A 12,421-nucleotide genomic window follows, 5' to 3' on the forward strand; every position below is an offset into this window, starting at 1 on the left:
TAGGTATTTGCGGTAAAGATGTGGAATAATAAGAGTGTAGTGGTTGGTTTAGTTATGTAAGAACGACTATAAATACAATGTGCGGTGGTCATTAAACGTATATTAATGCTGCGTTTTCATGTGCACGTACAGACAACCGAAAGAGCTAAGCTGTGGTAGGTATTGAATTAGAAAAAAAAAATATACAAATTTGTTCAAGGCTATGGTTTTCCTATTTGTTGAAAAACGAGACGCGGCTTCTTTTGCTTTTCCTGTCTAGCTTATTTTGTAGGCAAGCTCTTAGAAATTTCTAAAAAGTTAATCCGCTGTTCGCGCGCGTTTTTATCCGTTTTTTCGATCTTTGTCCGCTCGTGATTGATTTTTGACTGATCGATCGCTCCCTAACTGATCCCAGGGCAGGCTCGTCCTGCCCTTTTCTGATCCTTCTTTTCTCTCGACATGCGTCCGTGCCTATTTTCTGTATGCTAGGCTGCGTATCCAGCTACTATCTCTAGAAGTATAGAGGAATATAGGCGGATTTAGCCCTTCTGAGGCCTCAAGCTGCCACACTCCTCCTACGGGGAGATGTGGGTGAAGGTGGCAAAGGCAAACTGAAGATCTTTAGTGGAATGAATATCCGGGCCCATCACTATCAAAATCAAAAGTGTTGATGAGTGGTGAGGGGGATTGTCCTTGATGCCCTGTGAAGACATGGTGCCGACAAGAATCGTTGAATTCTTGAGCACTGAGGCCCCTGTACATTTACATTGTGAGTCCCCAAAATCCCAAAACCAATTCGTTTTGAGCTTCAGCTCGGAGCCCCTTTCGAGGTGGGGATGCAAGCGGCTGCTCAGTTCTCTTATAGGAAGCTCTTTATTTACTTACTTAATTACTTATCAGGCGCTACAACCGCTTTGCGGTCTTGGCCTGCCGCAGCAGAGTCCGGAACCGCTGGAGCAGTGTGGACGGTCTAAAAGGGTCTTTCTGAGCTGGGTCGTCTGGTGCCATGCGTATAACATGGCCAGCCCATCGGAGGTTGGCGAGCCTAATTCGCTACACGACGGTAAAGTCTCCATTGTCCTTCCACACGTACGGAGCCAACAATCCTTCTGAGCATCTTTCTCTCGAACGCGGCTAAGAGGGCTTCGTCTGTTTTGGACAGGGCCGCCATGTCTAAGAGGCATATGTGAGTACTGAGACTATAAAGGTACGATACAGTCCCAGCTTCGACCGTCGCGACAAGTTTTTTGATGTGAGGTGTTTTCTCAGGCTGTAGAATGACCGGCTGGCCGCCAGGAATCCGTCTCTATGCTGACTTTCGACCCGCGATAGGTGAAGTGTTGGACGACTTAAAATTTGTGGTCACCTTTCCGTACATCACCCGACGTAGTTCCGGTTTTCTTAGTAGGGCCACTGATGGGCCACCATAAATTTGGTCTTTGCCTCGTTTATCTGCAAAGTTTTCTAAGGTTTTCTGTCACCTGCCTGGCCTTTGGTAGGCCTCTGCTATCTGGGAGAGCCGCAGACCAATGATGTCTATATCATCAACGTATGCCAGGATCTGGGTTGACTCCCGAAGTCTCCACCTCCGAGTCAAGGATGGCCCTCTCTAGCGCCAAGTTGAATAGAAGACAGGCGAGCCCATCTCCCTGACGCAGGCTTTTGGTGGTAGCAAAGCATCCTGAGAAATCCATCCACCTTCACCTGGCATGTGACGTTGGTCATGGTCATTTTAACAAGGCCAAATTGATCAATTTGCCCGGGATTCCAAAAGAGCTCATAGCCTTGTAAAGTTTCACCATGGCTATGCTATCATATGCGGCCTTGAAATCTATAAAGAGATGGTATGAGTTCAACTGCTGTTCAGCCATCTTCTCCAAGATTTGCCGCATGGTGAAGATCTGGTCAGTGATAGATTTTCCGTTTCGGAATCCTCTTTGATAGTTTCCAACTATCTGTTCAACAAAAGGGACAAGCTTATCCTGAAGGATTAGGAACAATATTTTGTAGGCGGTATTCAACACCGTAATACCTCTGTAATTGTTTCAGTCCAACATATCTCCCTTCTTGCATGGCAAAAATGGGAAAATGGGAAAGCATGGTAAAAAGATGAAAATTTTACTGTGCTAACTACATGACTCATAATTAACTTACCATAAATCTGATGATTTTGAGATGAAATGCGATTAAGATAGTGTGTTGCGACGAAATGCGTTGAAGGCGTTCAACTATTGCGATCTTTAGGCGGTAACCATAAGAATTTGGTTAAAGGTATAACCTTAAGAAGAATGTACTGAATGTAGGAAATGAAACAGAAGAAAACCTCAGTTAAAATAGAAAGCACGTTGACGGAACACATAACGCAAGCAGCCAATTCAACTTTAAAATAAAGCTCGAGAATAAAGCTCTGAACAATTTAGAAAACCTGACTAACAGAAAATGGGTTCGAATGATATTATATTATCAATAATTTGAGCTCCATCTAAAGATATAAGTGTTGATTTCATCAATCCGTTTTGTACAAATCGATTATATCCTCCACGCTGGAAATGGTTCCCGTGATTAAAAGGTACAACCCAAACAATGCCATTAAACCATTTTTCACCAATCGCCACTTCATCCATCCCAAGTGATCGGGCCAACGATAAATTGTGTCCACAATAATGGGCAACCAGAGCGCAAGGATGGGATTGAAAACGGCACCTATAAAACCAACGAAAGTACCAATGTCCGGGACACCGCAAGCAATTCCAACAATCCCTAAAAGGTACAGCAGTCGTATGAGGGACTGCACTGTAACATGCCATTTCTGCGGCACTCGTTCATGAATCCTTCGCCAAACGGTCTCGATAGGAACGTAGAAAAAGATACCAATCGAGAATAAGATTGCAACTGCTGAGAGAATTTGTATTATCATTGCTAAGCTGTAACGAAACGGAAAAGATTTAAAAAATATTTTAAAGCATATTTTCTTGCTTTATCATAGGCTGTTGAACCTACTCTTCTTCTTGAGGAAAGTTAAGCGTTATGGATCCTTGAATTTTGTCACCATACCGAAGATAGCCAACCACACCAATAAAACTGTACAGAACGGCTAAGCACATGTTGTTAATATTCACTATTCCGGGACATCCGAGATAGTGTTCCGGATGTTTCATTTGATTGGAGACGGGAAAAACAAGCGATGTTGCATCAAATGCAAAGTACGCAGCCCTGTAATTGGTAGATTGAGCTTTTGCAATACGATTAAACTACTAAAACTTAACCTAAAATGTTCGCATACGTACCCAAGAAACTTTGTCAGTGAATCGAAAGAGGGGAATAGATCCCGATCGTCGAATGAGAGTGGTTCTTTGAAGATGTAGTACAAGGAAATGACGACATTGGCAAAGATCAAAGCCGTGGCAAATGCCGAAAATGGCACAAGATATTTAATTTCCCTGACCTGGGTTATTCCTATCGCTGGGACTGCGACCAGCAGAATGTAGATTCGAACGTCCCAATCAAGATCAGTGCGGGCATTGATAACGTCATGTATGGTGGAGCCGACGAACACCATGTAGATCATTGACGCTATCGGTATCATTAGGAAATAATCGACTATGTTCCTATAACAAGCAAATACAAAACAAAGCGTTTTTTATGTTTTACAAGCACTTTCGCTCATGTCTCTTTTGTCTCTGCTGGAAGTTCTTACGCACTTTAATATTTTCCCCAAAGGGCGCATTTTCGGAGAGCCCAAAGCGCATGCACGGTCTATAGTTTGGGCAAAGCTTAGCATCGGTATTCGCTCTCTTTTGCAAATCTTGTAAGAAGTGTCTACCTGCATGAAGCAAAACACGAAGCATTAGAAACAGCATTGACTCGTACATACACACTTAGCTTACCAACAAATGCACACAATGCGAGTAGAGCATTCCCAGCAGAAACGTGCCGATAACGCCAAATATCAGTCCGCCATTACGAATAGCATACGGCATCGATAGAATTCCAACGCCCATCGCACCCTTCATTACGTGCACGAACGTACCAAACGTGCTGGAAGAAATCACGCTGCAATGGGTGAAGTATAACGTTCACTAAACGGTTTCACTCACGAGTTCGGTTTGCTGATCGTTCTATGTTTGTAAGGATCATAGTCTTCCAGACTTTCCTCTTCAGCTCCTATCTCGGTCAGCGTGTCCTTGGAGTTAGTTACATCAATCGCCATGATGAGTCCTGTAACACACAAGCACGCGGTACAAATCGCAAAGTGTTGTACGTTGGCTGCAACGTTCGCTTTTCAACTGATCAAAAGAGTCTATCTAACCGGATGATAACCATTCTACGAGATACCGTCCAGACAAATAGATACAGTTTTATTTTCGAGATTAGCTTCGGTGTACCGTACAGCGTAACGAGTGGTCCATGCATTGATGAACCAGCAGTTATCAATCAATGGAACAATAGTAAAATTACAGGATCACTTGGGACGCAAAAATGATGTGTCGATTTTAATTTTCTTTCTGTTATTGATCATGCTTAGTAAATATTTTGTGTGCGATAAATTACTAACTAAGAACGTTTTTACTCCAGGTAATATTGTGGATCTAGCGGTCCCTAACGTAATGTAAGAAAACAAAGCATTCGAGTATGAAGTCGATAAATAATAATTTGATTTTGAACGTGAATTGTTGCATCGAAAAATTTCACCTATGATTCCAGTGGTAGCAGTGCTCACATATAGGTGGCGCTGACTAATTTTTCCCAAGCACCAAATAGTTGAAACACATCAGGCAAATTGCATACAAACGCTTGACGGGGTAAGCAAGGATTTTATCAAAAATGGAGTGTGTAATCGTATCGCATTTTCACTTATTTTTCTCACCTTTATCCATAATTATATACTCAATCAATAGACAATATGTTGCGAAAAATTAGCAATGACACATTTATTGCCAAATTGTCAAGCTCTACAATATGTTGTATTTTCAAAGCTGAAAGAGAATATTTTTACTAAAGTTCATTTGATCAACAAAACATTATTTGTGCAAAAAGGGCTTCCTAATCACCTTATTAACCAATGTTATGTGTTCATAATAAAACAAATAATAAGAAATACAGTACTGGACAAAATAATTCATACGCTTTAACTATTCTTTTTACAAGCCAATATTTCCTTCAATGTAATTGTTACAACAATGCTATCTTCAGGAAAGTTGTTGGCCCATTATCAGGCAATGAGGTTGCAGAAGTGAAGTTATTAGAATTATGCATGACATTCTAAATATATGCTATCTTTGGAAATGGATGAAGATCGGCATGGACAAAATAAATCATACACCAGATGCACTTCTTATGCACAAGTTATGCTTATGTCAAATATCTTCTTTTATTTTTGAACCCTTAATATTTGGTATGACCACCCTTTGCCTTCAGCACCGCTTCCAATCGACGGGGCATACTTTCAACGAGATTCCTTACATATTCTAGATCAATTTTCTCCCACGCTGTTTTCAAAACCTCAAAATAGTCGTCTTAGTTGGAGATCAATGTTTTGTCCACTTTATCGTCGAAATAACATCACAACTTCTCTATCGAATTCAAGTCGGGAGATTGGGGTGGCCATTCGATCACCTTAATTCGTTTAGATTTGAAGAATGCAGTTGTTTTGTTTTGGCCGTATGTTTGGGGTCGTTGTCTTGTTAAAAAATGTAATTTGTTTCTAGGCCAGTTTTCGATAGTGAAACCTCCAAATTTTCATTCAACAAGTTAATATATACATCTGTGGTCATAATCCCCTTGATATTCACCAAACTTCCGACTCCAGACCACGCAAACGATCACCAAACCATAATGTTCCCCCCTCCATGCTTTACCATCTTCTGAATGTATAGTTCCTTAAGTGCGTCACCGGATCTGCGCCATACCCTGGATCCACGTTTTTGTCCAAACAGCTTATACTTGCTCTCATCGCTCCGCATAACGCTTTTCCAAAAGTCTATGGACATTCCGGCGTACTTTTTGGATAATTCCAATCTCTTCCGTTTGTTTTGCATGCTTATGAAAGGGCGCTTCGATGCCAAAAAACTTTTCAAACCACTCTGGTTGAGGCGCCGGCGTATGTTAGGGCGATCGACATCTAGATTCGTCGTTTTCTTAATTTCCCTGAAAGACAACTTAGAGTTATGCTTTGCCAACCGAATTATTCTCGCATCATAACGACGGGTCATCACGCGATGACGTCCTTGTCTAGATAAGTTGCGCACCATTCCAAAGGTTTCGTGTTTTTTTTTCCAGATATGCTGCACAGCTCCAATCGAAATCGAATACTTTTCAGCAATTTGCCGGATAGCAATTCCTTTTTCGCGATCGCTTGTAACCAGATTTCTCACATCGAGCGAAATTTGTTTTAATGACACTAAACATTTCATATGACGCAATATTTTGATCCACTAGATTTCCAGTAAAATAACTGTCAAAGAAGCCACAGTGCTGCTAGTTTTACAGTGCCGCCTGAACATTAGTTAAATATCACGGCAAGAAAAATGTTTTTTTAAGTGTATGATTTATTTTGTCCATGCTAAAAACCCAAATGTTGGCTGTAAAAACTTTTTGTATGCATGTAAAGCTATTTTTAATATTTTTCTCTGCAATACTTAAGGTTTTAATGAAAATACTATAATTCTTCCGAATAAATCATGGTCATTATCTGAAAAATAAAGCAAATACTCCTCAAAGAGCATTTTTACTTTGCGCGTATAATTTATTTTGTCCAGTACTGTGCTTCCAAAAACAATTTGCACCCATTTGCAATAAGTTTAATCCTTTGTGTTTTCCAGCATCATGATCAAGGAGTAGATCAGTTTGTGAATCTGAAAAGTTTCTAATCAAAGGTAAAAAAAACAAAGCATTTGGCTACACATATCACACGAAATACCTTCAAAAATGCAGTAATGTTCAATGGTAATGTGGTAACTGCCAACATCTTTGGTTTCTGAGTCATCGCTAGCACAAAGTTCATGTACTTCATGTCCCGAATAGAAAGTTTGTTCCAATGAATAGCACCGACTTTCAGCGTAAGAGCATCGGTCTGAAATAAGCTACAAGTAAGCAATCACGAATTATGTGGAACGTTTAAAAGATGTCTACCTTAATTTCAAGACTGGTTCCAAGAAAACAAATGTAAAATATTTGGACCGATCCAAGAAACACTATCGCAGCACCCGGATACCAATCAAGCTAGAAAAATAATAAAGAAAAGTCAACCGAATGAAATAACCTAGAAAGTGTGGACAATGATTCCACTTACCAGAACCAACCCGAGAACGGAAATTACCATCGTAGGGACTGTGGATCCAAGAGTAACAAAGTGATAGGGATTCAAAAAGTCTACCAGCTGCTGCAAATAGGATCGATGATGCTGATGCTGCCGGACGATCTCAATAATTTTGTCTCGAATCTTCTGCGGACACTCGTCGCGTTCCAGCAGCTCGTCAAGCTCTCCAATGATCGTCATTAGTACGTCCAACTGTCCGTAGGCAGTGATTAGATTGTAGATGGTAGTGACATCCGTACCCACGGTTATGATCCAATAGAAGGTGGCCATTACAACTTGGAAGAAATAATTCCACACGTAACATGTTAAGGTGTCACCTTCGATGAAGGGCATCACGAATCCAAAAGGTAGTATACGATCAGCCAGAAATATTGAAGAAACCCCCGGTATAGCCATCGTAGCGATAACCAACAGGAGATAAACTAAAACAGTGCCTTTGATGATAATATAAATAAGGCTTGCATTGTCACACGAAACGCGCTTGACCGCGTTGCTTTGGCTCGTCATTTCCTGATAGTACCGGTGATTGCTCTCGTACAGATCAACTACACGCTGGCGGGTTATGATAAAGCTGTAAATCTTCATAATAGTCTGCAAGCAGAGGGTACAGGACTATGATGTGGAGGTACATAAAACCTTGCTGTCCTACCATTACCTGACAGCCAAACCCGAACGTGGCAATGCAGTAGATAAGCTTCGTCGTATCGTGACGCGACTCGTAAGCCGACTTTAGCACGCTCACTACGTACAGCACCAAGTTGCTGATGCCGAAGATGAAGAAAAAGTTGACGAAAGAATGCTTGCGCTTGAAGAACGACACTCCCATGGATTTGTTGAACGACTCAATGCCGCCAGTAATATCCATACTGGCTTCCAACGGGTCGGTTGCCGAATAGTGAAAAAAGCGATATTTCTTCAAGCCGCGTAAATACTCCATGATGGACTGGTTTACGGTCCAGTTTGGGAGAGTTCATTTATACTTGCAGTTGTGCAAATTATAGTTCAATGAATAATTCGTATGACATTTTAATTGGTTTCGAAAAAAATACTGCAGATGCATACATTCCCAGCACGAAAGGTGTTGGTTACTGATTGCGATAATTAAAATCAAGTTCATCGTAGCTTGTCACAAACCTACCAGGAAGGGTTCGGTTTCTGATTCTCCTTTGACACTTCAACCTTGGAGAGGTCTTGTCTGGATATTTCTGGCTTCCGTTACTTGAATTTCTCGTAGCTGAATAATCAGTTCGAGAGGTTCGGTTCGGACAGTATTTTATCCAATTTTGTCGTTCTTCCTATTCCTATTAACATGTTACATGCTATAAAAAGCACCAAGCAAGATAACTAAACAGCTCTGATATTGCGTGTACTTTGGCAATTTATTTAAATATTATCATGCCCAAACTTCAAAACAGCCAGCCAGAGGTGTACCCACTGGAGAGCATCTGTCTATGGAGTACCGTTTGAGCTCGATCAGTGTAAAAGCGAAATGTGGAAAATATCATTGATCCCTACCTACTCATCTCACGAAAGGATTGCGATGGAACAGAAAATAACAGATTGTTATGGTGCAGTGAGACACTTTTATGGTACGTCGTTTACGACTGCCAGATAAAAGCTGCTAGCCATCATTCGGCTCGAAGGTATGGTGAAGTGTTTGCCAGCATATTAAAACATACCGAAAGCGATATGCTAAGTGCCTGTCGTCCCATTGCGAATAGTAAATACGGGTGAGCGCCCAAACAAGATTATGATATTAATAAATAAACACGATATCATAAAACGCATTGCCATCCGAATACTGGCAACGTAAGTAAGTATGCACCAAGCCACATGCATGAGACGGGTTGCAATATTCACTATTTGAAGCGTTTTCTTTTACAAATTTATTTGTTCTTTTTTAACTAGTTCGAGAGAAACTGAATCACCATTACCGTATTGTTTCTTAAACAAGATTAAAACGTAATTAACACAATATCAGGCCAACAAAGTTGGCTTTGACGTGACAGAATCGCTCACATAATCCGGGAACCAAAAACACTCGCTTTATTAAATTTGCTGCCAAGTACGGCACGGACCGGACAGAATCAAATTAAGCGCTCAGCTCGATCATTTACAGCCAAGCTACGCTGTGTAATATTCGCTTTGTTAAGATTTTCATTCACAAATTTCCGAAGTTGGCTGCTTTAAATTTCCCGTCTGAAGCGGTGGACCTTGTCCGTGCGGTATTTCGTGTAAATATTTAGTGCAACGCGAGATCTTTAATAGAATGAAGTTATTAATCTTACTACAGAAATATTCCAAGCAGTTGTCCAGTGTACCTTGTTTGTTTCGGTACAAGAGCATTATTTTTTCATTAGCAAATTAAATGTGTTAACCTGTCCGTAAAGCTCCTTTGAACGTGAATAATGAGTTATCAAGTAAAGATTACGTTTCTTTACGAGAAGTTTCCTAATTAACACGGAGTGTTTGTTTCAAAAATTGACAGCAAATAGGGTTTTAATCAAAACTCTTGTAAGTTTCGTTAGTTTAGTAGCTTCACCATTTTCTGCAGAAAGCGGGAGGAAAATGTTGCTCAAATGATACAAAGGTGTCTGGCGGAGCGAGTGATGATGATGTTTAAACGGTCTGGAAACGTTGTGAATAAAACATGAGCAATTCGAACTGAGATCATGATAAAATTTTCATGCTACCTAACATCCGACCAAGTGACCTTTTTGGTGAAATTAGGGTTTTCCCAAGCATGTAATGCAGATGCCTGTTGGACCCAAAAGATGAACTCATAATTATACCACTACTATTGTTATAGTTGCGAATATTTCGAAAGTAAGCATTTTTCTCTACAAACAGCAATTTGAGTGTTGATTTGTGTATTAAACTTTTTACCAGAAAACTTATGCATTGAAATCGATTAAAATTCCTTTTTTTTATTTATAAAGCACGGGCGTATTACTATCGATTTATATTTTATAAATTATATAATTAGGTTATGCATGCCCGGGATAAAAAAGGGGAGGGAATGCCTCGTTACATTTCTATTAAAATAAAAAAAAACCCGTCATACTTAAATATACTCAAAATAAAAATATAATTTGGTAGAAGCTTTGAGATTCGTATCATTTAAATAGAACACTTCATTCCTTTTCTTATTAATTATTTAAAAATAAAACATTCTACGGCTTCTAGTTTGTCACCACATGGTTTGAATAAAAAATGAGTGTTTTCCTCATTAAGTCCCCTTGCAAGCAAGTATATTAGTTTACAGAAGGAAAGTAAGATTTCTGTTCAGAATATTCGTTTCACGATTTCTTTCTTTCATGCTTTTCCACTGTGAACCATTCGCTTCATAATAGATAAGCACGGAAATAGAAATCAGAAATTCAATTTCAGGCACCCACGACTTTAATGATTTATTTGTGAATCAAGATTCTGATCAGTTCTTTGCGTGCTTTCAATCTATCGATTCCGTGTCTATTCCGCCTACGATTTGAAAACTTTGTGATGTTTGTTATATTGTTGTTATTGTTGTCATCAAATGGATTTCTAATTTTAATGATTTTGATGACTTCATTGGTTATGTAAGACTTTATTTTTAAAACGAATTCTGGTACTCCTTCACAATGTTTTAGAAAATGTGTGCAAAAAAGCTTTAGAAATAATTGCGAACTTAGTTTTTACGCTCTACAATCCTTACTTATGGATGAAGTTTAATTAAAATTATGGATTTTAAGTGAAGAATTAATTCGTAATATTTTAAAATAAAGTTAGAATTTTCAAAAATGTTAAGACTATTTCCTATTAAAAAACCGCATTGAATAGATCCGTGAGCTTGCTTAACTTGATTTTTTATAATGCTTTAAATTATTAGAAATTATATAAACTGGTAAAATTCATACATCCAGCGAGTATGCCCTTAATAAGGCAAAAAATAAGGAGGAAAAGGCTTATCAATATGTTCATAAAATTTATTCTATACAAGCGGTGTTGACAATACAGCAATGTACTGTTATAATTAATTGTAAATAAAATAAATAACATTAAAATTCATACATTAAATGCACTGCAAAATTCAAATCAGATTCAGACATAATCTAGCAGACCGTTAAACCAAAGATCAAAATTTAAATCGTCCTTAGCAAATTAACCATTTTCTATCTGCTGTACAACATGACTTAACAAATTTAAAAAAAGTCGTCAAATGCTACCGAAAATGGCATGTTTTTATTTCATTAAATTTGTTTGTGCCACAAATTACAGATAGTAATAAAATAAAAATTCAAACTGTTCATCACGTTCAGCTCCATTTTTTTTCCTCTTTCCATAGAACCCTTGATGCTTACAGCTTAGTAAAAAGCACATTGAAAACTCGAAAGTGTGAAGTCTAAACATGACCTGAAAGATACATTAATTACCTCGCTGAAAAGCACTCCTCAGCCCAGCTGACAGAACTATCGTCATTCTCGTGGGACGGGTGAAAAGTTTTGCTGTGCAGCGTAAGCTGGGTGCAAGCTCCATTACGGTGTAGGAAAGTCTCGAAACGACCTACATCAATTATAATTAGACTCCTTGACAGAGTGGTTTTGTTACAGCATGTCGAGTAAGTTACTAATCGAAGTTAATGCGATCGCACTTACTTTTTGCTGCGAGTTTTAGGTAACAATAGTTGCATGCAAAATATGCAAAAACTTTCTAATGGCATTATAAAAAAAAAAGTTTAGCAAGACTGCTTTGCGATAGAGCAGTTTCTTGTCCATCAGGTAACGATATGAGACGTTCGGAAGACGCCGAATGATAGTTAACGACATTATTCAACATACAGAAAGCCTTATAGATTTTATTTGCAATCTACCAAAACCTGTATGAGTGCGAGCGGTGCAAACCAAAACGAATCCTATTCGAACCATTTCCCCGTACAAAGGGCTAGCTATCCAATTACGAGCAAATTAAGTAAAGGAAGCTAGCAAATTGTAAAACCCCTACCATTAGGATAGAAACACATGAAGCTAGTACTGCCAAAAGAAAACTCCCATCCAAACTAAACGTCGAACAAAACCAGCTTTTGTAGTTTCCCAAAAAAGAAATATGTAAAATCAGCAGATCGGGTGCAGGTTTGCGTTCGTGTGA

The 12,421-nt window shown here is 39.2% G+C and overlaps 2 protein-coding genes across 2 annotated transcripts; both read right to left on the reverse strand.

The window, feature by feature from the left end:
• Window positions 1-2,485: 2,485 nt before the first annotated feature.
• On the reverse strand, window positions 2,486-4,189 carry LOC126567446 (proton-coupled amino acid transporter-like protein CG1139). Its single transcript, XM_050223667.1, has 6 exons — window positions 4,077-4,189; window positions 3,867-4,017; window positions 3,681-3,802; window positions 3,267-3,587; window positions 2,980-3,192; window positions 2,486-2,903 (listed from the first exon to the last, which is right to left on the reverse strand). The coding sequence occupies exons 1-6, from the start codon at window positions 4,187-4,189 to the stop codon at window positions 2,486-2,488; spliced, it is 1,338 nt and encodes a 445-aa protein (XP_050079624.1).
• A 2,590-nt stretch (window positions 4,190-6,779) lies between these two features.
• On the reverse strand, window positions 6,780-8,234 carry LOC126556156 (odorant receptor 67d-like). The gene is made up of 5 exons (XM_050211379.1): window positions 7,953-8,234; window positions 7,271-7,888; window positions 7,111-7,200; window positions 6,899-7,051; window positions 6,780-6,833 (listed from the first exon to the last, which is right to left on the reverse strand). Exons 1-5 carry the CDS (start codon window positions 8,232-8,234, stop codon window positions 6,780-6,782), a joined length of 1,197 nt encoding a protein of 398 aa, XP_050067336.1.
• Window positions 8,235-12,421: the final 4,187 nt, after the last annotated feature.

This window comes from Anopheles maculipalpis, chromosome 2RL (assembly GCF_943734695.1).
Source record: "Anopheles maculipalpis chromosome 2RL, idAnoMacuDA_375_x, whole genome shotgun sequence".
Classification (NCBI taxonomy): Eukaryota; Metazoa; Arthropoda; class Insecta; order Diptera; family Culicidae; genus Anopheles; species Anopheles maculipalpis.